This window comes from Rhipicephalus microplus, chromosome 1 (assembly GCF_043290135.1).
Source record: "Rhipicephalus microplus isolate Deutch F79 chromosome 1, USDA_Rmic, whole genome shotgun sequence".
In the NCBI taxonomy this organism is placed as follows: Eukaryota; Metazoa; Arthropoda; class Arachnida; order Ixodida; family Ixodidae; genus Rhipicephalus; species Rhipicephalus microplus.
The window spans coordinates 15,101,824-15,129,459 of record NC_134700.1 but is presented as its reverse complement, the minus strand read 5'-3'; the positions used below and the strand labels follow the sequence as shown (position 1 = coordinate 15,129,459).

The 27,636-nt window shown below is 48.7% G+C and overlaps 1 protein-coding gene across 4 annotated transcripts in view; it reads right to left on the bottom strand.

Annotated features, from left to right (window-relative positions):
- Positions 1-27,636, bottom strand: part of LOC119178056 (uncharacterized) — a 697,593-nt gene that overhangs the window by 603,180 nt on the left and 66,777 nt on the right. For all 4 annotated transcript variants that reach the window (XM_075887501.1, XM_075887516.1, XM_075887508.1 and 1 more), the window contains exon 8: positions 19,894-20,029. In XM_075887501.1, coding sequence (XP_075743616.1) covers positions 19,894-20,029 — 136 coding nt within the window. The remainder of the gene's footprint in view (positions 1-19,893; positions 20,030-27,636) is intronic.

Genomic DNA, 27,636 nt, shown 5'->3' with positions numbered 1-27,636 from the left:
CTCAAGCCATTATATCACTAAATAACAAGCAAAAAAATTCAAAACATAGTTTTGCAAGCATGCTTAACAGTTGAGAGCAGCTCGAGCGCGGACGACGTCAACCAATATTTGAAAGTCGCGCCTTTTATGGCAAAGCACCACCTGTCGAATGCACGAGAAAACTCTTTGCTGATGGCGCCACGCAAGCACAGCAGTACAAAAACAAAGCCCGTGGCCTTCAAACTGTCACGTGGGCGAATTATATGTGGGGTTTAACGTCCCAAAACCACCATATGATTATGAGAGACGGCGTAGTGGAGGGCTCTGGAAATTTAGACACCTGGGGTTCTTCAACGTGCACCCAAATCTGAGCACACGGGCCTACAACCTTTCCGCCTCCATCGTAAATGCAGCCGCCACAGCCGGGATTCAATCCCGCGACCTGCGGGTCAGCATCCGAGTGCTTTAGCCACTAGACCATCGCGGCGGGGTATCTCGTGCACGAAGTAGAAACACGTCGCGTCCTCGACATCTTAAAGGTCATGCAAAGCGCAAACGCACCCACCACGCCGACGGCACGTTGTGCACCCGCAACGTTTCTGCGCCGCCATCCGACGCTGCGTTTTGTTGCGATAGCAATTATATGGTCACTCTCGGCTGGGTTTTGCCGCCGACGTCAGCGTCACTGACCGTATATGTATTGTAAGGGGTCCGTCCTATGTACGGCTGACGCAGAAGCCAAGCTAATGTTCCAGCTGCACGCAGTCGTACCGTGCACGATGAACGTCCCCTATCCGTAGCTCGTCTCACTGCAGCTACACGGTTTCAGGCGAATAAGGCAACAGGCTAGGTCAACAACCACACTTTATTGCTAAGCGTTAACAATAGCGAGCATATGTCGCGAGAAGATAGTACAGGACCAAGAGTAGAGGAGGTAGTACAGAAACAAGAGTATACGTTTACTCCTTGGTCGTGGATGTCCTCGGCTCACAGGGGGTTACGGGTTCGACCTCCTTCGTTCCTGGTCGGTGTCAGAGAGAGCGTGCGGCCGTCCGCGCGCTAGTTTTGTTCACTGACCCAGTTTCTCTCTCCCTGATGAAGGTTTGTTCCTATGCTGAGGAAGTGAAACCTGTTTTGTACGCCAACAAAGGGGAAGTCGCGAGCACTGGCGGAGGGGGTGTTCCATCTCTTCGCAAGAGGCTTTCTTGACTCTTGAAGGGACAGTCATGTCCCCGCAACTAAGCTGTCACGCTGCCGTAAAAGGGAAAGAAAGGCTGGGCGCACTTGACCCCCCCTCCTCCCCCACTTAGGAAGGCCCCCGAATGACAGAGACTGCAACATGAGAACATTTTGTTATTTATCATCGAGTAAGGCTAGGACGGTGGGACCCAGTCCGAGCCCGCCTGCAGTTGGCCCTCTGCCGTAGGTGCAGCCGGTGCCCCCAATTGTCGCCACTGAATCCGAAGTAGCCACTACCACTGTTGCCGTGCCCACTTGCATCATGGCCAGTCATCGCCACCGCTGTCACCTCCTCCGTTGTTACTGCCACTGCTGTCATTTTCGCCGCCGTTACTACCGCCCTGGATCTGGTGCCAGTATCACTCTGGTCCGGACCGCGCACCGTTGAGACCCGCTACTCAGGTCCTTGGTGGCGACTGAGAGTTGCCAGTTGGTGACAGGTCTTGTTCAGCACTGGCCCAGGCCGCCCTCTCCAGCATAGTCTGGAATGCAGCAACAGGTCGCGGCTCCACTGGTCTGGCAAGCTCGAGAGTCATCTTTGGCATGCCGCGCCATGGCCTCGAGGTAGCAGAGGCCATAAGGGTGTCCGGACAACCGTGGGTTGGCTAGGTAGGCTTGTCCTTGTGACAGCGGCTCCGACAAAGTTTGCTCTCTCAGCTGCGCTGGCGGTTGGTCAGCTAGGCGCCTCTTGTGTAAAGGCCCGGTGATGAGGGCGATGGGGTAGGCTGGAAATGGCTTAGCTTGGTTGGGTGGGGCCGTAATGACATGGATGTTGTTGGGTGTGATCCTGTGAGAGGAGCGGTTTCCACTCCGAGCTGTTCCGGCGGCACTTCTTTCCCTTTCGACTCTCCATCCGCTCGGTGAAAGTCGACACAGAAAAAAGGGCAGGTTAAAATCGCAAATGTGTTGCACGCGAACCCTTGCACCTCGCGTCAAACACATCAAACGCGGCCTGCCGTGGAGAGTTGTCTCGCCCCGCCTGTTACGCAAGAAGTAACGCGGTTCTGGGCTCCTCACTCGCTGTCGAGCGATCTCACCCGCCACGCGCGGCTTGGAGGGGGACTGGCTGTGGTCCTCGTGCTCCTCCTGTGACATGTAGCGTTTCAAGTCACATCCACCAGTCCGCCCCTTGATTTGCCTTTCATGTTCGCGAGCCAATTAACGAGCAAGGAAACTTTCTCTCGCACTCGGTACGACCCGGACCATTTCGGTGCCAGCGAGGCAGCAAACTGTTTGCTAGCATCGCTGAGAGCATGATGGCGCCGCAGTACCAGATCGCCCACTTCGTAGCGTACGTTCCAATGTGTGCGGGCGTACTACACCTTCTGCTGTGCCCTAGCAGTGTTGAGATTATGCCGAGCTTTATGTAAAGCTTCCGCTATCTCCTCGCGCAGCTGCATTGCGTATTCATCATCATCATCATCAGCTTGACTACGTCCACTGCAGGACAAAGGCCTCTCCCATCATCATCATCATCATCATCAGCCTGACTACGTCCACTGCAGGACAAAGGCCTCTCCCATGTTCCGCCAGTTAACCCGGTCCTGTGCTTGCTGCTTCCAATTTATACCCGCAAACTTCTTAATCTCATCTGCCCACCTAACCTTCTGTCTCCCCCTAACCCGCTTCCCTTCTCTGGGAATCCAGTCAGTTACCCTTAATGACCAGCGGTTATCCTGTCTACGCGCTACATGCCCTGCCCATGTCCATTTCTTCTTCTTGATTTCAGCTATGATATCCTTAACCCCCGTTTGTTCCCTAATCCACTCTGCTCTCTTCTTGTCTCTTAAGGTTACACCTACCATTTTTCTTTCCATTGCTCGCTGCGTCGTCCTCAATTTAAGCTGAACCCTCTTTGTAAGTCTCCAGGTTTCTGCTCCGTAGCTAAGTACCGGCAAGATACAGCTGTTATATACCTTCCTCTTGAGGGATAGTGGCAATCTACCTGTCATAATTTGAGAGTGCTTGCCGAATGTGCTCCACCCCATTCTTATTCTTCTAGTTACTTCAATCTCGTGGTTCGGCTCTGCGGTTATTACCTGCCCTAAGTAGACATAGTCTTTTACAACTTCAAGTGCACTATTACCTATCTCGAAGCGCTGCTCTTTGCCGAGGTTGTTGTACATTACTTTCGTTTTCTGCAGATTAATTTTAAGACCCACTTTTCTGCTCTCCTTGTCTAACTCCGTAATCATGAGTTGCAATTCGTCCCCCGAGTTACTCAGCAATGCAATGTCATCGGCGAAGCGCAGGTTACTAAGGTATTCTCCATTGACTCTTATCCCTAATTGTTCCCATTCTAGGCTTCTGAAAACCTCCTGTAAGCACGCGGTAAACAGCATTGGGGAAATTGTGTCCCCCTGCCTTACACCCTTCTTGATTGGTATTCTGTTGCTTTCTCTATGAAGCACTATGGTAGCAGTTGATCCCCTGTAGATTTCTTCCAGAATGTTTATATATACTTCATCTACGCCCTGATTCCGCAGTGTTTGCATGACGGCTGATATTTCTACTGAATCAAACGCCTTCTCGTAATCTATGAAGGCTATGTATAGTGGTTGGTTATACTCTGAGCATTTCTCTATTACCTGATTGATAGTATGAATGTGGTCAATTGTTGAGTAGCCTGTTCGAAATCCTGCTTGTTCCTTTGGTTGATTGAATTCTAATGTTTTCTTTACTCTGTTAGCAATTACCTTTGTAAATAGCTTGTATACTACAGAGAGCAAGCTGATCGGCCTGTAATTCTTCAAGTCCTTGTTATCTCCTTTCTTATGTATTAAGATGATGTTAGCGTTCTTCCAAGACTCTGGTACTCTTCCCGCCAGGAGACACCTCGTAAACAGGGTGGCTAGTTTTTCTAACACAATCTGTCCTCCATCTTTCAGCAGATCTGATGTTACCTGATCCTCACCAGCAGCTTTGCCCCTTTGCATGCTCTCCAAAGCTTTTCTGACTTCTTCTATCATTACTGGTGGGGTGTAATCTGGGTTACTGCTAGTTCTTATAGTATTAAGGTCGTGGTTGTCTCGGCTACTGTACAGATCCCTGTAAAACTCCTCCGCTATCTTAACTATCCTATCCATATTGGTAGTTATTTTGCCTTCTTTGTCCCTTAGTGCATACATCCGACTTTTGCCTATCCCAAGTTTCCTCTTCAATGCTTTGACACTTCCTCCGTTTTTCAGAGCGTGTTCAATTCTTTCCATGTTATACCTTCTTACATCGCATACTTTACGTCTATTAATCAACTTCGAAAGCTCTGCCAGTTCTATTTTGTCTGTTGTACTTGACACTTTCATGATTTGACGCTTCTTAATTAGGTTCTTCGTTTCCTGTGAAAGCTTGCCAGTGTCCTGTCTAACTACACTGCCTCCAACTTCCACTGCACACTCCATAATGATACTCGTCAGATTATCATTCATTGTATCTACGCTAAGGTTGGTTTCCTGACTGAGAGCCGAGTACCTGTTCTGCAGTGACACTCTGAATTCCTGTACTTTCCCTCTCAGTGCTAGCTGATTGATTGGCTTCTTGCGTATCAAGTTCTGTCGTTCCTTCTTCAAGTCTAGGCGAATTCGAGACCGTACCATTCTATGGTCACTGCATCGTACCTTGCCAATCACTTCCACATCCTGCACGATTCCAGGGTGTGCACTCATTATAAAGTCTATTTCGTTCTTATTTTCGCCATTAGGGCTCCTCCATGTCCACTTGCGGTTTTCTCGTTTTCGGTAGAAGGTATTCAAAATCCGTAAATTATTGCGTTCTGCGAATTCTACTAGTAGCTCTCCTCTGGCGTTTCTAGTACCGATGCCATAATCTCCTACTGCCTGGTCTCCAGCCTGTTTCTTCCCTACCTTTGCATTAAAGTCGCCCATCACTATAGTATACTGTGTTTTTACCTTACTCATTGCCGATTCCACGTCTTCATAGAAGCTTTCAACTGAAGCGTCATCATGGCTGGATGTAGGCGCGTAAGCCTGTACTACCTTCATCTTGTATCTTTTATTCAGTTTAATTACGATACCTACCACCCTTTCATTAATGCTATAGTATTCCTCTATGTTGCCAGCTATGTTTCTGTGAATGAGGAACCCCACTCCCAGTTCTCTTCTGTCTGCCAAGCCCCTGTAGCAAAGGACGTGCCCATTCTGTAGCACCGTATAGGCCTCATCTGTCCTCCTAACCTCACTGAGCCCTATTATATCCCATTTAACACCCTCTAGCTCCTCGAATAGTACAGCTAGACTTCCCTCACTAGATAAGGTTCTAGCGTTAAACGTTGCCAAGTTCAGGTTCCAATGGCGGCCTGTCCGGATCCAGAGATTCTTAGCACCCTCTGCTGCGTTGCAGATCTGACCGCCGCCGTGGTCAGTTGCTTCGCAGCTGCTGGGGACTGAGGGCCGTGAGTTATTTGACGTAATCATGTGGGAGGTAGTGGCCAGATACTGCACCAGGGTGGCCAATCCTTCTCTGGTGAGGGAGTGCGTTCTCGGCGGTGTTTGCCGGTGAGGCCGCACCCCAGGCCTCTTAATGCAGTTCCATCAACACGCGGATTTTTTTTTTTTTTAATCCGGTTGGGAACTGCGCGGTACCGGGATTTGAACCACGGACCTCTTGCATGCGAGGCGGATGCTCTAACCACTACGCCATCGCCGCATCCCATGTTTCGTGCCAAATTTATACCCACAACCTTCTTAACCTCATGTGCCCACCTATCCTTCTGTCTCCCCCTAACCAACTTGCCTTCTCTAGGAATCCAGTTAGTTACCCTTAATGACCTACGGTTATCCTGCATACGTACTACATGCCCGGCCGATGTCCATTTTCTCTTCTTGATTTCAACTATGATATCCTTAACCCCGGTTTGTCCCCTAATCCTCTCTGCCCTCTTTTTGTCTCTTAAGGTTAAACCTACCATTTTCCTTTTCATTGCTCACTGCGTCGTCCTCAATTTAAGCTGAACCCTCTTTGTAAGTCTGCAGGTTTCTGTTCCTTAGCTAAGTACCGGCAAGATGCAGCTGTTATATGCCTTCCTCTTGAGGGATAGGGGCAATCTACCTGTCATGATATGAGAGTGCTTGCCAAATGTGCTCCACCCCATTCTTGTTCTTTTAGTTACTTCAGTCTCCTCATTCGGCTCCGCTGTTATTGCCTGTCATAAATAGACATGGTCTTTTACAACTTCTAGTGCACTATTACTTATCTCGAAGCACTGTACTCTTCCGAGGTTGTTGTTCATTACTTCCGTTTTCTGCAGATCAATTTTAAGACATTTTTCTGCTCTCCTTGTCTAACTCCATAATCATGAGTTGCGATTCGTCCCCTGAGTTACTCATCAATGCAATGTCATCAGCGAAGCACAGGTTACTAAGGTGCTCTCCATTAACTCTTATGCCTAACTGTTCCCACTCTAGGCCTCTGAAAACCTCCTGTAAGCACGCAGTAAATAGCAATGGGGAGATTGTATCCCCCCTGCCTTACACCCTTCTTGATTGGTATTTTGCTGCTTTCTTTATGAAGCACTATGGTATTATAAAGCACTATGGTATGAAGCACTATAGTATTTAGCGCGTGCTGATGTCGCGACTGGCACTCCACTGCAATCTGCAAGTACGGTCTCCATGAGATTTGGCAGTTCTGTCCCCAGGTTCAGAGAAGAAGGCGCAACCTCAGTCAATCGGTTCACGGTCGATCGCAATGCAAAAACCGATCTCTAGAATGTCCCTATGTCTCTCAGAGAATGCAACAAGCATGTGCTTGATGTTGCGATTGAATCGCTCCGTGGGGTTCGACTGAGCAGGGTTGGTGGTTGTTTTCTTGTGCTTAATGCCCAACGCGGCACACGTGTCAACAAACACCTTCGCAGTGAAATAAGACGCGTTGTCTGTAATCAACTGCTCAGGGAACCCGAACCTGGTGAAAATTTCCATCAAATTTTCCACGATCACTCGAGCCGTTAACTTCCTAAGGGGGAAAAGTTCTACCCATTTAGTGAAGTGATCCATGATCACCAGCAAGAACTTGTTTCTGCTAGGAGTTGTGGGGTACGGGCCCATTACGTCACATGCCCCGATTTGCCAGGGAGTCTGACTGTTATTCGGCTGCATGAGGCCGGGCGGACGTCCGCCTCATGGCTTGACGTTTTGGCACACACAACATGAATGGGAGGGCGAATCCCATCCTGCTTTACACCTGGCCAGGTAGCGAGGCGACACAACTTAGCGCAAGTCTTAGGGCTGCTCACATGCCCAGCAATGCATGAGTCATGAAAGTAGCGCGGTGGCCTCACTACCACCTGGCTCCCAGAGCCCGTCGAACACCTTTAGACAAAATGGACCTTTCTGCTGAAAACAATCCCTGCGCTAACGACAGCCTCTACGTGGTTCACGCTCTTACATCGAACTAATGTTTCCTTTGCTGTTTGCGTTAGCGCGAGTTTCCCGCCCTCAGTTTGTTTCGAATTAGTCGCATGACTTGCCTAGTGTCGGAATGGAGCATGCGATCGTGCGTGCTCCTGTCCAACGATGAAATGAAGGGAAGAGAGTACGCGTCCTTCTTCGCAACCTCAATCAGCCTGCGGTAGTCTACACAACCACGATATCATCGTTCTTTGGAAATAGCACTACCGGGAAACCCCATGGGCTGTTTGGCCTCTCGACTACGCCTGTGTCAATGAGTTCGTCCAAAGCAGCGTCAAGTACTTTCCGCTTAACCAAGCTGATTGGTCAGGGGTTGCCTATCCAAAGTGGTGCATCCCCCCTGTCAATTCTATGCTTGACCAGGGTAGTGCAATCGGGACGGTAAGTAAACATAGCTTCATACTCATACAACAGCAACGACAGCTGCGCTTGTTCCCCTTTTAGTAGGTTCTGTGCCTCTACCAAAAGCGGGTGCACTGACCTTCCCTGCAGTGCGGCACATTGTTCCGGCAGGGCGGATCACTAGCCTAGCCACACCACTCGATTGTGCTGTGCCCGTAGCAGGGCGGAAAATGGTGTTACTCACTTTCTCAACGCGCTTCCTTCCTCGCGTACTCGCGCCTCTCCCTGTGATTGGCATGCCTTTGTCAATGCGGGGGGCCTTCGAAAAAAGCTTTGGCGCGTCTCCGCCGCGCTCTCAGTAACCGCCGTTTGCAATGTCAATGACAATACCAGACTTGGCGAGGAAATCTCGACCTAAGTTTAGAGACATTGACAGTCCAGAAAGATGCACGAAACGTTGTCGCTTCACGCGTCTTTCCCAGCGGATCACTAGCCTAGCCACACCACTCGATTGTGCTGTGCCCGTAGCAGGGCGGAAAATGGTGTTGCTTTGTTTCAAGCAGATATTGTTCTCGTGGAGATGGTGCAACACGTCATGGCCGAATAAAGAAGCCCTTGCCCCAGTATCCAAAAGTGCTATGAACTTCTTTCGAGCTATTGGTAACTTGATTAGAGGGCGGGCGAGTCTACGGCATCACTTGCGCGGCAGACTGAGGGTACAAGTGATCCGAATGCAACAGTGGAATTACTGATCCCCGTGCGGGGTACGATGTGAATCACCGGCCGCACCGTCCGTTTCACAAACCACCCATTTGCTCCTAACCCGGTGTGCGGTCGCATTCGTGGGCTATGTGCCCCGGCGCGCCGCACCGATTGCAAGGATCGTGGAAACTACGACAGCTCTTTCCTAAGTCACCTCAATCAGGTGGCCTGCGCTCCGGGTAACCCCGCTCGTTAGGCCTCGTGTCGACCACGCGCTCCTCCGTGGAATGGCACACGCGAGGGAGGCGTGGGCCGTATGGAGCGCGTACGCGTCCGAACCGCGGCCTGACAGCTTCCAACCGCGTGGTACGTGCTCGTCAGTGAACGATGCAGAGGCGTTACCCCTAAACGCTTCTGAGGCTACCGCACCGCCATTCCACGCACAACGAGGCTTGATTGACTGCGCTGCAGGCGGAGGTAGGCGATCAATCGCGCAGCGAGGATGTCCCCTTGTATGCGCTTCGCCTCGGTGGCGAGCTCTTCTAGGTCTGTAAACTTGCATCACCTGAAGTGCACCGCAAAAGTCGGGTGCACTTGACGCGTAACGTGCTCGACTTTTTCTACGTTGGTGGCGTGATGGTTAGCAAAACGATACAGTTCGTCAATCGCCCAAACATACTCCAGCAAGAATTCATCCATATGCTGGGTGTTTAGCTCCAATTTTCTCCGCAAACAGCACTAATTAGCCGGTAGGAATTCGCCGCGACAACTGTCGCGGAACTCTTCTACCGTGTGGGCGCGATGTCCGATTAGTCAGAACCATCGGGACACTTGCTCCGTGAGAGACACCGGGACCATGCGCCTGAGAAGTTTGGCGTCAGAAAGCCCTGTTGCTTGCCGATAGTGGAGCGACCGATCGAGATACTCGTTAACGCTCTTGCAATCGTGGTAACCAGTGTTGGTAGCCATGTCTACCTTGACACGTGGTCGCACAGTCTGCACGGGGGCCTGCTCTGTGTTCTGCAGGGCGCTTGCGAGGCTTTGCATAACTGACAGCGCATTCTGTAAGAGTAGCTCGCTCGTGCGCAGACTGTTGCCCGCAGACTCGCCTACAGTTGCAGCGCGTGTCGGAGCAACTTGTGGCGGCGCCTCTCTGTTCGCGTGGCGAGATGCTGGAGCGCCATGCGTGACGCCTTCCGTCGTAGGCCTAATTTCTGCTAATGCGGTCCCTTCCCCCTCTTGATCATCATGCGTGAAACGACCAAAATCTACGCTGTCCGAAAGTCCTAACAGTGCCCCCGCGTTAGCCAAAGGATCGCCACTCTGCGACGCGACATCAGACAACATTGACAAATCTTGGAATTACGACATGCCTATTATCCTACGTGTGAGGAGCGTCTGTAGTTACTCATGTCCACAAAACTAGCCGCGTTGCCAAATTCGCTAAGTTAGGCGCCAGATGTAGGGGGTCCGTCCTATGTACGGATGACGCAGAAGCCTAGCTTATGTTCCAGCCGCACACAGTGGTACTGTGCACGACTAACGTCCCCTATCCGTAGCTTGTGTCATTGCAGCTACAGGGGCTCGAGGGAATAAGGCCACAGGCTAGGTCAACAAAACGACACTTTATTGCAATACGTAAGCAATAGCATGTAAATGTCATGAGGAGATACTACAAAAACAAGGGTGGACGCTTACTCCTTGGTCGTTGCCATCCTCGGCTCGCAGGGGGTTGCGGGTTCGACCTCTTTCGTTCCTGGCCGGTGTGAGAGAAAGCGTGCGGCCGTCTGCACGCTATTTTTGTTCACTGACTCGGTTTCTCTCTCTCTACTGTGAATAATGCCTTTTTCTCACTGAGGGAGGGGAAACCCGTTCCACGTGCTGGGAAAGGGGAAATCGAGAGTGCTGACCGCGGAGTGTTCCATCCCCTCGCAAGAGGTTTTATTGACTCTCGAAGGGACAGTCGTGTCCCTGCAACTAGGCTGTCGCGCTGTCGCGCTGCCGTAAAAGGAAAAGGAAGGCTGGGCGCACGTGCTGTCCCACATTTCGGTGTCAAAGAGAGCGTGCAGCCGTCCGCACGCTAGTTTTATTCACTGACCCGGTTTCTCTCTCCCTGACGAGAATATCTTTTTCTCGGTGAGGGAGGGGAAACCCGTTCCGCGTGCCAGATAAGGGGGAATCACGAGTGCTGGCTGAAGGGTGTTCCATCTGCTTGCAAGTCAATATGCAAGTCTTTATTGACTCTCGGAGGGACAGTCATGTCCACAACTAGGCTGTCGCGCTGCCGTAAAAGGGAAAGGAAGGCTGGGCGCACGTGCTCCCCCATAGTATACGTATCTATATAAATACTCGAGAAAGCAAAAAGCCGCTTGTGCTCGGCGCCCAGCTCATCCGTATGCGCCGATGTGCGCTTATCTCCCACGCGTACTTTGCCATATGGATGGGGAGAGGGGGAGGGGCTTAGATGTTTGCACACGCGCTTATCCTTTGGTGGAAAGAATCAAGCGCCTTCAACTTTGACTGGAGCGATTGCGTATAGTTGCCGGGCGCACTATGATCACTTTGCTCGCTGGAGAGGTGCTGTTGGCGAAAAGAGCATGCTTTTCAAACACAGCAAAGTAATAACTGGGACACTTGATTGCCCTCATCTGTACTTGTGACCATGTTTAGTTGGTCGTTTTTATTTAAACAGCGCATTACGAGTCGAGTGGTAAACATTGTTAGTTTGCTCTCGTCCTGTGTGTGTCGTTTCCGTGTGTCATGTGTGCGTGAACAGCGCGCTGCATGTTTCGATCTGTTAGCCGTTCTCAGCGTTACATTCCAAGTTGTCGCTATCGCATTCCCTGCTTTACCCTTGTGGCGAAACTGTGACTTTTTGTTGTTCGGTTTGTTGTTGTGTCTCAAGTTTGTAGTTGGGGCACCTGCTGCGCAGGGCGCATTCTGCCGGTGCGCTAGCTACACGGCTGGTTACAAACAGCATGTGCTGGAGCATTGGAACAGAGCAACTGGACGACACTTCGGCGTTGGTCTGTGTGCTTTTGTAGCGGGAGAAAAAAAAATGAGCTTCGGGCTACAGAAAAGATTTGTCGCGCATTTCACAGCCCGAACAAGTAAAGCCATCACGCAAAATTTTCGCTCTTAAAACTCCTGTAACTTTTTTTCTCCTGTGCAATGAACCCTCCCCCAAATTGGCGTGAACTCTTCTAAGAAAAAGTTGGGTTCATAACGCGGGTAAATATGGTATAATATGGACGAAACTGTGCTATTTTACCAGATGCTACTGAAAAAAACTCACGCCATGAAAGGCGGCATGTGCGCTGGCGACAAACATAGCAAAGTGCGCGTCACAGCACTTTTGTGCACTAATATGGATGGCAGCGACCAGCGCGTTGCCTTTGTAATCGACAAATTGAAGAAGCGGCGTTGCTTCTGAGGATATGTGCCTGTTCATTACAGACATAATGTCGAAGCGTGGATGAAGCTCGATTTGTTCGTAGAGTGGTCACGCGAATTTGACCATGACATGCACAAGCAAGGCAGGCACATGCTGCTCGTGGTCAACAACTGCTCCGCCATGTACAAACCTCGCTGACGGCAGTGACACTGCTTTTCCTGCCGCCCAACACAACGACTAAGGTGCAACCACTAAACTTGGGGATCATTCGTGCGTTGAAGAGTTATTATAGGCACCGCGTTGTTAAGGGGGGAGGCGGCTTTGAAAAAAAACCTTTTTATTTGTTGACCTGCAGCAATGAAATTTGGGCATGCATACTCATAAGTGTCTAAAATAGGGAAATATGCAGTTTCATCATGATAGCTTCAGTAGTTCTCAAGTTACATAATGCTACACGATCCAATTACATGGTCTGCTCGTGGAAAGCCTAGCGCTGCAACAAAACATGCCAGGAAGCTGCGAATGATGTTGATCTTTACTCAAAAGAAAGCTACAGGGTATGACACTCGGAATTTTTTAGTAAGTTCTCGTTTTTTTTTGTTTTTTTTTTAGAGATCATCATGGCTGCCGACACACATTGTCAGAAACAATGGCACGGACAAATCATCGTCTAGAAAAATAACAGGGCCACAAAACAGAAATTGAAGATTGCTGTACCCACAAGCAGTGTTCAGGGATTCAGGAAAAAAAAACAGAATCAAAATCCGTCCAGTCATTCTCGTGCTACTCTTTCCACGAACAATGCACAATGTCCAAAACACACTTGTGAGAAAAAGCCTGTCAAAGTTTTCGACAGGCTTTTTTTTTTTTTTTTTTTTTCAATGAACCTTTTTGTTTCTCGTTGGATATTGATGAAAATTGGCACAGGCACTAAGAATAACCTCACAGTGTTTCCACAAAAATTTTGAAGCGATACCACGAATACTTTACGAGAAAAAAAATTATTTCTTCATTGAACCATGTGGAGGGACTGAGCATAATGTCAAAAAAAAAAAAACAGTACTGAGAAAGCTGCGTTAAAAGTTTCAACTTTTCTTTACGTCTCTAAGACACCTAAAAATTGTGATCTAAGGTTTGTCTTGTGATATTTGACTTCTTTTCATGATTTACTCCTTTTCATGAGTTACAAAGAACAAGTATGAATTTCAAAGTTCTTTGTATGAAGGAGTGGTGTGACAGGTATGACAGAAAAGATTGTAATTGAATAAAACCATATACTGAAATTATTAAACATACTTTTTTTGTGCTGAAGTTGTAATTAGCGAAATTAAGTACTTGATTACAAATATTCACTGAACTTTTTTTTATTTGGAGAGAAGTTTATTGCATCAGAAAAATGGATCACACCATGACGGCCTATGCCTTCTTTCTAAATAACAAAGTTATGGGCAGAAGACTGGTGGCACGGGAATTTCTAGCAGTATAATTAATGACACGAAACGGGCATATAAAAATTCGTGCCCCTGATTCACACATGCTCTTTCGCCGCTCTAGCCGTGAAACGCATCATCATACAGCCGGTCGCGGAAACTCTAATCTACAGCAATTGATTAACCCCGGAACATTCATAGACGTTCGTGGCGATATCATGCACGGCTCCAAGCACGTCTGAATCGCATCACAAAAGCTTACTGACGGCACTCCATATGACCGTGGGGTGCGCGGCCGCATGGACAGTGCAGATGGCGCATAATGCACTTGCAGGCGGCGTTCGATGACGATGCGCGAAATGTGTAACTACGAAGACAAAAATCGGCACGCACTACACTTGGCATCGCACTTTCGAATGACGACGCGCGAAACTGCTAGCCGCTGTTCCGAGCGATCCTTGGCAGCGAGGGGGGTTGGGGTGACGAGGTTGACTGTGTTGTCCGCTGCCGATGCGTAAAATGCCCGTACAATATTCTGAGGAGCTAGCGAGTGATGTGGTACATTCCTTGCGAAGAAGCACGTCACCAAGAGTGCGCTTGCGCGTCGTTCCTGCCCGCAGTCTCGCTGTCACCGGAGTTAGGCCTAAAGCCGCCTCCGATGACGCGCCGCACTCGTAGACCGCCGCGCGCCCGCTCGTAGTAATCTGATCGTGCATCCGGTGCGGCCACTCGTAGTAATCAGATCGTGCCGCCGCTTACAGCTTCGTTGCTTGCGAAGAAGCACGTCGCCACGAATGCGCTAGCGCGTCGTTCCTGCTCGCACTCGGCCGAGTTAGGGCTAAAGACGACTTCAATGACGCGCGGCGCTCGTAGACCGCGCTGCCGCTCGTAGTAACCTGATCGCGCATCCGCTTACTGCTCGTAACTAAAGCGTAGTTATATCTTAAGTGATTATCAAGCCGTGAACACGTCACGAAGTGGCGATTTTCGAGAGCCATGTCCTCGCGACACACAAGCAGCAGACGACGATCTCCCGGAGCGAGCATCGGGCCAATGGCGAGGCGAGCTGAGGCATAATAAAACTTGTTGTTGGGCTAGTTGGTTATACATCATATACTTAGAAATTTTGGCGCAACCTCGACTCACGCAAACACTCACACAAGCACACACACTTACACCAGAGCAAGAGTGCGCTTTATGCATTACGCTTTATGCAGTGTGCATTATGGCAACTTGGCGGCCACGGCCAATCAAGGGCCTCAAAACGACCTTCAAACATTTGCTTTTTGCTCGCTTGTTGTTAAAGGGAGGAGCCAGCTGAGGCGGGAAAGTTAAACACGGAGAAATGCTCTTCCCGATGAGCCCAAGAAGCCGGCTCCTGGCCCAAGCCGAAGCTATTATTTTTTAAAAATCGCCGTTTTCTCGCCATTTCCAGAAAAAGTTTTGCTACCTAGGTGGGTGAAACGAATTTTCCGAAGCACTTCTGCGCGGTTTTCAGTGTAGATATTTCGGAACCAGATAGAAAAAGGGTTCCAGAAACTGAAAACTTGAGTTTCAAAAAATCAATTTTTTTGCCATTTTTCGCGATCCCAAAGCCGCGTCCACCCTTAAGTGCTTGCTCATAGCTTTTGACAGCCCGGCAGCCAACCTGCCGCTTAGGGTGACCTTGTACTCAGCTTTGGAGATGCTGAAGGCTTCATGGACTGAGGTGACGGCTACATGTTTGCGAAACTGTTTCCACAACACCAGCTTCGTTAAAACTGGGCCCGGTGCCGAGCCCCCGAAGAGGACCAATCCGCCGATTTGCAGCAGCGCGTCGACTCCGACTCGAGAGACTTCATTACGGCTGATGATGATGCCGACACTGCGGAGCCGTGCACGGATGAGGACATAGTGAAAAAAGTGTGCGGCAAGAGCAATGCGGAGGAATCAGGTGACGACGACGATTAAACTTTGGAGCTAGCGACCATGAGCTTGCCTGTAGCAATTGGCTACATAGATAGCCTCAGGCAGCTTGTATACGCCAAGGGCCTCGACGAAGAACACGCTGCCGCCTTAAATAAACTCATGACGGTACTTATCACATCTGCGCTGTCGAAACAGACGTGCATTATGGACTTTCTTGCAAAAAATAAATTCATGGTTTTCACTCGCAACTTTTTAAAAGCTGTGTTTCATTTACAACTTCAAGATATAACGAACAGATGCCGCATCACGCTCAGGTTTGTTATAAGCGGGCTCGACTGTACACCTGTTCGTTTATTGCGAATACTTTGAAATTCTCAATAATTTAAATTCAAATCGAAGAGTATTCGAATACTCTACTATTCGTTTGAATATTGGAAGCATACGAAAATTCGCACAACCCCAGAGATATCGGTTATAACAATGTATAAGTGAAGAACAGCCTTGCAATTAATACACTTAAAAATATAAATCTATAACAAATGCCCGGATATAGTGGACCTATTTTTGTATAAGATGCAACTTCATTGTTTATAAAGAGGTTTGAAATACTGCAAAGCATCGCTTCGAGGTGAAATGAACAGAATACCCTCACATCTATCCATCATATTCTAAACATTAAAGTAGAGGTGTGCAAATATTCGAAGTTTTAAATATATCTAAAAAGTTTTTGCTATTCTATTCAATTCGCATTGCACTTTTACTATTCAAAGTTCAGAAAAATTAATATAACGCCATCAAATTGACATGTAGCTTCTTGGTCTTAAGTTTTGGGCACAAACTTGCTAGCCCCTTCCACTGAAGCTCCAAGTTGTTGCCGTGCAATTACCTTGAACGAGAGTACAGAGTTTCATACTAGAAGCCAGGAGGTCCATTGTCGATGCACAAAATGCCCATCAGCAGTTCATAGCATGCGGTGCAATTTGCTGCTCGCGGAAAAGCGTATTCACTCTTGCATGTCGGCTAGCAGGATGTCCTTACCCACAAAGCTTGCATTCATCTAGTTCACCGCCGCTGCAAGCAGAGCTGGGCCATGTCACAGCTCTGAGCAGCAAGCTCAGTCGTACTTTTTGTCTGACTTGAAGTACGTTATACTCAACTGCGAGTTCAGAATCATCTCGCGTTGTAAGCAGAACCTCTCCCGCTAAAGCGCGACTCGACTCTAGGTTATCGTTGACCCATGAACACAATAAAGTGCAAACGCATCACTGAGTAGCGTGATTTTCGACAGCTGTGACCTCGCAATGCACAAACAGCAGGCGACACTCTCCGGAAGGCTTGCATCATCTCCCGAAGGGAGATTCAAACCAATAGTGAGGTGCGCTAGAACAAGATGGAAGATGCAGCCAATCAAAGGCTTCAAAACAAACTTTATCCATTTATTTTTTTTCAATGCTTGTTACTGAATGGAGAACCTAGCTGAAGCAAAAATTTGAAGGTGGATAAATGCTGTTTTCAAAGGGCTATAAATGCCGTGCCCTGCCTGCTGCACCATTGCACAGTTAGTAATATTTTTAGTAAATAATTTACAATATGCTTGTACAATTTACAATTGCCTGGTGCACTGTATGTTGCATGGAATTTTCGTAGCCCTTATGGGGGAACATGGGTCCTAGGGCTCTCTCATTTATTTTTTAACCAAATGTGACAAAAGTTGGCATGCTTACTTAGTTTGTTCTCCGGATTCTAAAAATGTAGTTATTTTTTCTGTAGCTTCATTAGTTGATTAAATAATCGAGATAATTTCTATTGTTCTTACCATAATAGAAAAATAACCACCTGTCAAAAATTTATAAATAACATAGGCATTGACAGTAGAAAGCATAAGACATGCAACACAAGAAGCACTTTTTGGAATGGGTCCTTATTTCTTACTTTACAGTACACTAAACTTTACAGCCCTGAATGTGGCCATTGTGTGGTCACACAAAAAACTAGTTTGAAAAACTTGCATCAAGAGAAATCAAAATCTGCTTCCTATGTTGTGTGCTCCAAACATATAGCTTCATGCTGCAAAATAAAATATTCTGCTATCTGTAATAGTTTCAGATATATTGCAGTAATTTCCATGCAGGGTTTACAAAATTGCCATTCTGAGAAAATGAAGAAAACAAAGAATTCTAACATTTTTAACTGTAAAAATGTATGCACTTATAGTTACATAGCCACTGACATATAAATGAATGCTATAAAGCCTAAGGAGTGCAATGCTGCAAGCTGATCGAAAATTGAACGAGTACTTCTCGAATTACAGCACAGTAAAGTTCATTGCATGTAACCAAATACAGAAATTTTTATATTAAAATAAAAAAATGAAGCTGGCCATTACAAAAAGGCTCCCAGCATTGTTTTTTGTGCACATTTAGCTACATTGTGCAAAAACAATTACAGCTCTAGCTGTCCTAGGTCCACTTTTACCGAACAAGCAAAAGAAAGAGGTCAAAATCTGTGCTTCGAGAATAATGCTGTTGAAACTTAATTTCGCCGTTCCGAGGGAAAAATATCATGGCACACATACTTTTAGTCAGTTAATATGCACCGGGAATGTAATAGGACTGATTGTTTGTACGAGCGTGTCGTTTCTTCTAGTCCTGTGGCAAGTTGTCGCCATGTGCTCGTCTGCCGCGAGGCCTCTTATCAGTTTGGTGACTGTACTGACGGCGATGTGCGACAAACGTGCGTGCATCATCCATGATTCGTCGAATAACACGGCGATGTTTTCCGGCTTGTCCAGAATAAGTTACCCGTAAGTGCCGTAAACGAAGGTTGCTCCCTCGCTCATCAATTTCGAGGCTACCTGAGTGCCGAGGTGTTAGTTTCCTTTTCACGTAAGACTGCCGCATTTTGGAGCGGAGATCGCGATAACGTTACGAACACGTCGTTAAAGGCAGTCTACCTGTTGCCAGTAGCCTCCATTGCGGGGGCCGCGAGCATGTTCACTGCGAACGGATTGACTTTCTGTTGTTGGTCAACGCGCAGCGTACTCCACTCTGACGACCCGTCGCGCAGTTCGAGGTCCTTTCGTCAGGTGGGGGGAACCACGACATCGGCGGGTTTAGCGATAGGACTGCGCTTCCGTTCCGTCACTACAAAGATTGATATCTCTGGTAGCTTCACTTCTGCTTTTTACGTGCCGTCCTCTAACTGAGGAGGCTGCAAAACACAGCCGTTCTCAGTAACGTTGTCGGCAACCAACGGGCTCGTACGTGAGTTAGGCCTACATCAGTGACTCGGCAACCGCCGTTGATCGTGTCGAGTTCGTTATCCTCGTTGTCCTGAGCCATAGCGGGGATCTTTCTGAAGTTCACAGCGAACGAACAACCGCCACACCCGCTTCACAAATTACTGTGGCACGGAACTTCTTTACTGCCGCAAGCAGTCAGTAGCACCATGACAAAATGGCGCATGTCCGTGCGTGTCACGGTGGTGAAGCAGACGCCGAAAGCGCCTCTTGGCCAATCGGATGCCTAAATTTGGTCACGTGCCCCAAGCAGCCAATTGAATCGCGCGCTAGTGCTTCTCGATGACGCGTTTTTGCTAAAAAACCAATGAGCAAGGTGAGCCAGCGGTGGCGGGAAATTGAAGATGAAGAACGACCCTTCCAAACGAGACCAAGATTAACACGATAGCTCGTGTGTAACGGCAACAGTTTGGCGCAGAAAAAGCGCGATTTTAGCGTCAATTTGCGCTCACATTCATCTCACAGAAGTGTTATAAATTGATTTTGCGCCAGAAATAATGATGCGAGAAGCTAAAAACTTCTCAGATAAGTGCAAAAATAGGCACAGATTCCGAAAATGTCAGCTTCAAAAAGTCCATTTTTTTGCGATTTTTGGCCTTCTGAGACCCGTGTCCCCCCTTAAACACTGGGTTAATGGAACCAATCATGTAACAGAAAGGTTTGTGGATCACATGACTGTTTTGGCAATGCTACACATGACTACATGAGAACTGTGTTCATGTTGCCTTAAAGACTTGTAAATATTGCAACAGTGGCAAGGAACGTCACAGATTAAAGAACATAGGAATTACAGAGGAAGAGGGCAAGCATACAACTGTTCTCAGGTGGCGACAATTTGAGTGTAAAAAAAAGTGAAGTCTTGACTATCTGTGTGTCTGAACGTCCCATTATAATGTGGTGTTGCCTGGTGCACTGTATGTCGCGGGGAATTTCGAGGGGCCAACCATGGTGCAAACAGGAGTGTAAGGAGTCCGAAACGACCGTTTGGCTTTATACATAAGACTGTGTGGGAATCAAATGGAACTCAGCTTACAGGGCATAACAGCAGGAGGAAGGTAACAAATGTAAGCGCATCACAAAGACCTTGGTGTATCTGGCCCTTTCCATACTAATTAAATGAAGACCCCTCGTCTAGCAGACTACCGATGAATTCAGTCTTCCCCAAATCGGACTGACCAGGCTTAAACGTTGAGATGAGAGCTTGCCACGACTCCAGGGCTTGGCGCTGCAGTTCTGGCCGTGACGAGGCAGCTAAGCCTTTGCTGGCCACACGCAGAAGCACATTCACCGAGGCAGCGTTCTGGGGCAGATACTGTAATTAAACCAAAAAATGATCAAGTTAGTAAATGTACTTAAATGTATCGAAGCACTGTTATGTTGTAATTTAATAGCTCATACATGGTATAGAAGCAAAGGCTTCGTTTTTACTAGGAAAGTGCCGGAGAAATTTTTGAATAACACAGAGGGTTGATTTTATTAACTGATTTTTTCAAACCTAAGATATGGTGACTGCAGCTTGATGCTGCCCTGCGAAAGCCTCCACACAGCGGCCGAACAACATTCAGCATGGACCCGGCATAAATGTGCACATACGATGCATTGTGTTAATACGAGATCAGCAAGGCTGTTATGCGTACTCTGCCGCCATGGCCTGTCACCGAAACCTCACACGTTGCTCAAGGTGGAGCAATGCCAGTGCTGCGCATAGTTACTGCACTCAGTCGCTTTCTCCGATGTAAGCAACGATGAAAACTGTTGCACACCACAGAACCAAATGAGCTGTAGTCTAAAATCACATTAAAAATGGGGCAACCACCTGAATTACAAAACCTCCGATATTTACGGCAGCAATGTTTTCCGTTTCATGGCATTACATGCACATAAGAATCCCGCAACACCCAGCACAACGCATGAATTTTAGATGCATTGGCTCACTGAGTCTCAAGTCAGCTTATCCCTCAAGATTCATGTAACACTCCTTGCCAATCGAGATTACTTGCCGATAGCAGCCGTGCCAACTGCACATTTATGAGCATAAACCAAGCAAGCAGAGAAGGAACAAGACGCGAGTTGGTGCAGCTAACTGACCTGATGATGTTCCTCGGCTTGTAAAGGAACATGATTCAACCCTGACTGTAACAAAACACTTCCTGAACAATCTTTACACAAGCGCTGACACCATTTTTCGAAGGCAAGTTCACTTTGGCATACTGCTCTTCCATATACAGAAACGGGTCTCAGCAAGTGTGACGCTCAGAAAATGCTGACACTCGTGTTTTGATATTAATATAGCCAATTTTCTAAGGGCGCACCTACTGAACACGACAGTAGCTTGACATCAGGCCAGAATACTAATTCTGGTGACCTCACATGGCAGTCTGGCTCGTGTTAAGTTCGGCGCTTGGGCCGAAAATGGGAGCGGAATTTTAGTTTTTGCGAACAAGTCGCTGAGGGGCACTTTGCCTGCGGAAAGCCGTTCCAGTCCAGCCATTGTCATTCCAAGCCACCAAGTAAGATGCCCTGCAGTCCGGCGTTGCAATCGACCATCAGGCTAGAGTACTAATTCTGGTAACGTCACATGGCAGTCTGACTTGAGTTAGGTACGGCGCTTGGGCCGAAAAGGGGAGCAGAATTCTAGGTTTCGCGAACAAGTCGCTGAGGGGCAGCTTGCCTGCGGAAAGCCGTTCCACCCCAGCCATTGTCATTCCAAGCCACCAAGTAAGATGCCCTGCAGTCCGGCGTCGCAGTCGACCATAATAGGTTTTGGTCGGGACAGCGGCGTCGCTTTGATGCTTCGGCCTAAGCGTGAGACCAGTCGCCCCAGCGACTTTGCCATGCCAGTCAGGGGACACCATGGTGCCACAGTAGAAGTGTAGTGACTCCGCCCCCCGTCAGAAGCGTTGGCGTGGGCAGGTGGGGGCGGCCATGTGGAAAGTGGTGTATGTCTAAGAATTGGACAGCGCAATTTGGTGCCCTTTCCCTGATTCACGTATCTGGGAAAACAAGACCGTTTATAATCAGCCCTCGCGGGCTGGTTCGTGTGCTTTTGGTGCCGATGCCTTTTTCGATGTAGAGGTTTCTGGCCACGAATTGTCAAGATGTAACTCTTATCAATGTAATCTATGTAAATAAACTTCTGTAAATATCTCCCGATAAAGGCGCCTTCCTCCCGGCACGATGGGCTGAACGGGTCCGGTGGCGGCGGCCAGCTACTCATGACGAGACCCGCCAGACTTGAGCCGCAACGACTGGCAGCAGCGGTGGGATGCTGTCAGACCCCCGATCCTATCACTAGTTGTGATGGTACCAGGTATCAAAGCTTCCGAAACAGCCACTAGTGCATCGCCAACAAAGCCACAGTGACCAACGACCGAGGAAACGTCACAGCAGGTACATTTCGACTGCTTTTACATGAGCACGTGACAAGAAGCTCAAACTGGGCTGTGATGGGGGTTGCAGTCGGAAACAAAACTAGCTTTGTTAAAAACCTAATGTAATTACTTCTTGAGAGTGCTTTCACACTTAGCAGTATGCTTCCTAGGTTTCAGAGGGCATGGCCTTTCATTTGACCAAAAAAAATAAAAATGATGTGAAAATTTTTAACAGCTGTTATAGAGATTGCAGCCTAAACTTCATTGCTTCAGCATAGCATTCAAGCTGGCAGAACGGCTGACGCAGGCAGCATTAATACCAACGAGGTGCCTGATGCAAAAGGCAACAACCAAAACCGGAGTCTTTTGCAATCCATGGCAACTCCTGCAGTGCGCCTGCACCCACGAATTTTATTCCAGCGAGCGACCAACGGCAGTTCCTGATTAGAGGCTTTTAGACTATTCGCTGATGCAGAGAATCTTGAGGGCTATAAAAGAACCAAGCTGAGTGAAGATGGAGGAGAGCGACCAAAAGAACCCTGGATCGTTGTTGCATACGAGTGTGAGCCCATAAGCTGTGAGTGCCGGTGCCGAATTTGTAACACTCCCGTTTATCCTGTGCATCCATCGCACGATGGAAGATATGACACCCAACACAGTGGACGTGAAAACAAAAGTGATCCTCATCATGAACCGGCATGCACCCTCTTTACTACTACAACATGTGTAGCTACACCTCATTACAACAGATTGTGAAGATGATTTTGTAATGTTGTAAAATCCAAGTACTGCTACCACAGAGTTTAATGGAAACACTATATTGGTTTGTTATAACCAAAAGGAATTACCAGACATCCACAGATTCATTCTCAATGCTGCACAAGAAAATTGATTATTTTGATAATCACATCTTCAGTTTCTGTAGCCCTTTCTTTACCAGATTCAAAAATACATTCACTGAAAACTACGTCGATGTGCTGTAATAAGTTTTTTGTGCCTGCCAAGATGGTGAAAATTATTGTGGAAGTAAAAATTAAGAAATTTATAGCTTCAACTTCCCAATCAATGGTCACATGGCCCACAACATTGAATCATTCATGTTTTTGCCGCCAGAGGCACCACAGGTACTTCTTCATGACTTTCAGAGAAGAAATAAAAAATATAAATCCACCTCTCACAAAAAAGTAGGATTGGTTTGAATCATTGGAATGGACAAACTTTCTATTAGTGGAGCTCTCCTTCCATGTTCAGGTGGAATGATAAGTACAAGCTTCAGATCTGCTTAGGATGGGTTACACTCCTGAGATTCGTGATGCTAGTTTTCGGAGAGTGAAACATGTGGTGACATGGAGTCATTTTCAATTAAAACTAGCTTCATGCTTTTATGCGTGAACTTAAAGCGAAAATTTTGCATGATTATGAGAATGTGTTCCCGCAGTCCGATCGCTTCGTTTTGTGAGTCGCAAAGACGAGCAGAAAGACTTCTGAGAAGGTCCCTGTGAACTTTGTTTTGTTTTTTCCGTGAGAAAACCTAGCTTGAAGCAGCCTTGAATTTTGTCTAAAAAACCAACCCCTTTTCATTTTGCTAGTAGTATCAAACTGCTGAAGGTGGGCTTATAGTGTACTAGAAGAGGGCAGTGGGCTCACTCTCCGGCAGAAGCTATGCAATGGGGTGGCTCTGTAAACGTTGCCAATTTGTGCTTCTCTCTTTGCCCGGGTGGCGGCGCTTGGCATCGTCATCAATAAAACTTTGGAGGAGCATTGCACCTGAAAGCACCAGCCAGCCTGAGTCAGGAACCATGATTAATTCGATTTTTTCCGAAGTCACTTCTTTGCTTGTCATTTAATTCCAAAGTCACTTCTTTGCGGTCATATGTGGGGCAGAACGGCCAATGTATTAATGTGCCCTTAAGTGGGGACGCAGCCCTTGAAAACGGAAAAATCGCAAAAAATTCGACGTTTAGAAAACCATATTCTTGGGTTGTATGTCTCGTAAACTACCTACTCTGTAATTATCATCACCCAATTCAACTATAAAGTTTTTAAAAAATGCCATTTTCGAGGCCACGGTGGCATCCAAACTGCGCAAAAAATGCCAATATCAAACCAAACTTTGCGCCTGCTCCATTCCCAGACCATGCAGTCGTCCCGCGACATCTTGGTGTTGTTTTTAGTGTGATTTCTTTCTACTGTATTTCGTTTGCCAACATGCAAAATGGCTTCAGCAGCACGGTTGAGCCGCTATTGGCGTTTTCCCGCGATGCAACGCGGAGGGCTGATTGGCTAGAGCAGCGCATTCATTCTCACGAGGGAAAGCGTGCCCGCCCTCGCTGCTGCGCAGCAGGCAATGGCGGGCGCTCTTTCTCCGTTAGCGCGGTCTCACACGTTGTCGCTCTGCTACGTTCGCCTTGGCCAGCGTCTTCTGCGCCGCTTTTTGTCTTTTGCACTGTCTTTTCCATCATTTCCTCTTCTTGGTTTCTTTTTGCGCTAGTTCTGTGTTCTTTATCATAGTGCGCACGAGCCCGGTAATGAAGCCGAAAACAGTGCGGAGGTCCTGTGCACGACACACGCTATGCGGTTTGAACAAGCATAGAGATCGCGCTATTTTGCTGCTAGTGCCAACTTCATAGACGCTTGCCATCATGGAACTGTGCTGTCAGCGGTCACTAGTCGAGAATCCGACATATCGAGTGTGACTAGAGCCACCTGAGTGTTTCCAAGCACGTCGGACTCGGTACGCGCTCCGAAGCAGCGCTATCGAGCGTGACGCCGTGTGTTTCCGAGATTGTCGGACCCAGCACGATGCTTTATGCTAAAAAAAAAAATTACAGACATCAAAAGAAGGGGACGCGGCGCGGCGTCTGTGTTGTTCATACGACCTTCGAGTGGCTCCTGCTTCCTACAATGATATTCAAGTGAATTTTTCGAGTGCGCGTTCAGCTTTGTTTGTGTCGCATCAGTGAAAGTGCCAGGACTATTTTGATGCCAAAACCTGCTGCGTGAGTAGACTATTTTCACGTTTTGGAATGTTTTTCTCCGGAGCCGGCCACCGCCTGGGCTAAGCCTAACGAGGTAAGGCCACGCCGGCGCGACGCCAGCCGCGTCGCCGTTCCCGGGTGCCCTTTTCGCTCTTCTCAGGGCTTATTTTCAGAAAAAATGGAATATCAGGTGGTGGGGGAGGACATAACCCCCAAAGAGGTGACAGAAGACCGAGGTTGGCAGTCTGCAGGCGCCAGAAAAGCTGGCACGCGCTCGGCAGGCACTAATCCTAATGGTGCTACTCTCAACGAGACGAAGTCGACAACGGCCGAGGCCCCGCGAGGCCGCAACAGTGGCAATAACATCAAGGCTAGAATCGTCGCGCTGGCCGGATGCCCCAGCTCCCCAGGGAGGATACGAAGATCGTGATTCGGCCCCGCGGAGGCCTCAATATTGTCAAGACCGGCTGCACCGTGGTGGCTGATGCAATCCTGGCAGCCACAAGCATCTGCGCCGAAGATTTGCGGGGCGACACGCTATGTATGCCCCAACGTGCAGCAGAATATTATGGTTGTCAGCACACCTAGAAGGGAAAATGCCAACCACTACGTCAAAGTTCGGCAGATCGTCGTCATGGGCCGAACATACGAGGTCAGTGCCTACGAGGCCGCCCCTCATTCCACGTGCAAGGGCGTGATCCGAGGTATTCCACTCGTAGACGACCCGAATGATATTGACAACAAGATCGTAAATGAAAGAAATCCGCTCGCCCTGGCAGCCAAGCGCATAGGCAGCACCGGTACGGTAATCGTCGCCTTCGACGGTCATAGAGTCCCAAACTTTGTACGCTACGGCCCCACCCTTGTGCAATGTTCGCTTTATCGCAAGAAAATAGACATTTACTACGCTTGTGGTCGGCTCGGTCACCGTGCTGATGTGTGTCCCAGCCCAGGGGCTGTCGGGGCTGTGGGGCTTCAAATGAAGCCCCACAGTCGGGGCTGTGGGGCTTCAAATCCTGACGCACAACACAAGTGTACCCCCAAGTGCAGGCTGTGTGGTGGGCAACACCTCACGGCTGACAAGGACTGTAGGCAAAGATTCCAGATCCCGTATGTCGTGCGACGAAGGCGCTGGGAAAAGTCTCGCGCCACTGATCAAGGCCAAGCCACGGCACCACCATCACCCCCCACGGATGGGCAGGACTTCCAGCAGTCACGTGGTTCCGGGGGCCGTTCCAGGCGACGTTCTCGGTCCCGAGGAGGAGCCCGGCGCTACAAGTCTGGGAGCCGCTCCAGGTCTCGATCCAGGTCTACCGGGCGTCAACAGCAGCCTTGCGGGGTGTCAGCGAGAAGCAAGAAGTCGGGCTCTATAACCTGGGCCGACACGGTCCGAGGAGGGCCAGCTGAGGTACTGTCGGGGTCACTCCCAGAGCATGCGGAGAGCGCGCGCGAGATTTCCCAGCTGAAACGCGAGAACGCAGCGATGAAGGAAACCATAAACAGGCTTTTGTCCGAAATTGCTGAGATTAAGAACGCAAGAAACCCACCACTGCAACCCGCCGTCGCATGCGTCGCCGATACAATGCCCTTACCCATGGAGGTGCACAGCACTAAAGCCGGAGACAGCAGCAGTGAGGGTCAAAGTGCTCCCAAGAAAAGGGCCGTCGCCTACGAACAGGGAAGTGTAGCGATTCTAGTCAGGTCTGAGCTTCGAGACACGCTATCCGCGCTCAGTGAAAGCATCAATAAGCTCGGGGAGAATTTCGCCCAACTGCAGATCACCCTGGCCGCGCAAAACGACCGAGTATCCAAGGTAGAGTCGTTTCTCGAAAGCGTAGTGAAACCAGCTCTGACCTCAACCGCCGTCGTACAACCCCAGCCCGGCGCTACGGGCCCCATCGTCCACGCTATTCTTAGCCAATCTGAGGGCAGCACCAGCCCACAAAAGCACCAAGATGGCCAAGCCAAGTGAGACGTTTCTTATTTGGCAATGGAACTGCAGGGGCTTCCCTAGTAAAAAGGCGTCCTTGCAGCAGTACATTCGATGCTCTAGCGAAAAACCCCTCGTCATTCTGCTTCAGGAAACATTAACTCCAAACGTCACACTGACTGGTTACAAGCCCATCTCGCGTTATTCCGGTGGCCGGGGCGTCTGCACCTTGGTCAGTAACAAGCTCACACACATCTCTCACGACCTCAAAATGGCCACCAGCAGCGCCGAATATGTCATGACCGAGATTCTGCCGCGCAGCTCGGACCGAAGCAGCATCTTTTTTCTCAACGTGTACAGTAGCCCTAAGGACCGACGGCAGCGCTTCAGGGCCCTCATAAAGAAGGCCGTCAACTTGGCAGGTCCCAACCCCCTGATTGTGGCGGACGATTTTAATGCTCCGCACCACACTTGGGGCTACCCGTACAATACCAGCAAGGGCGCGGAACTGTGGCAGAACGCGACGGACATGGACCTGACTCTAATCACCGACAAGGCCTTTCCAACTCGGTTGGGCACCTCATCCTGCAGAGACTCCACTCCCGACTTGACCTTCGTCAAGAATCTCCCCGATGTACAG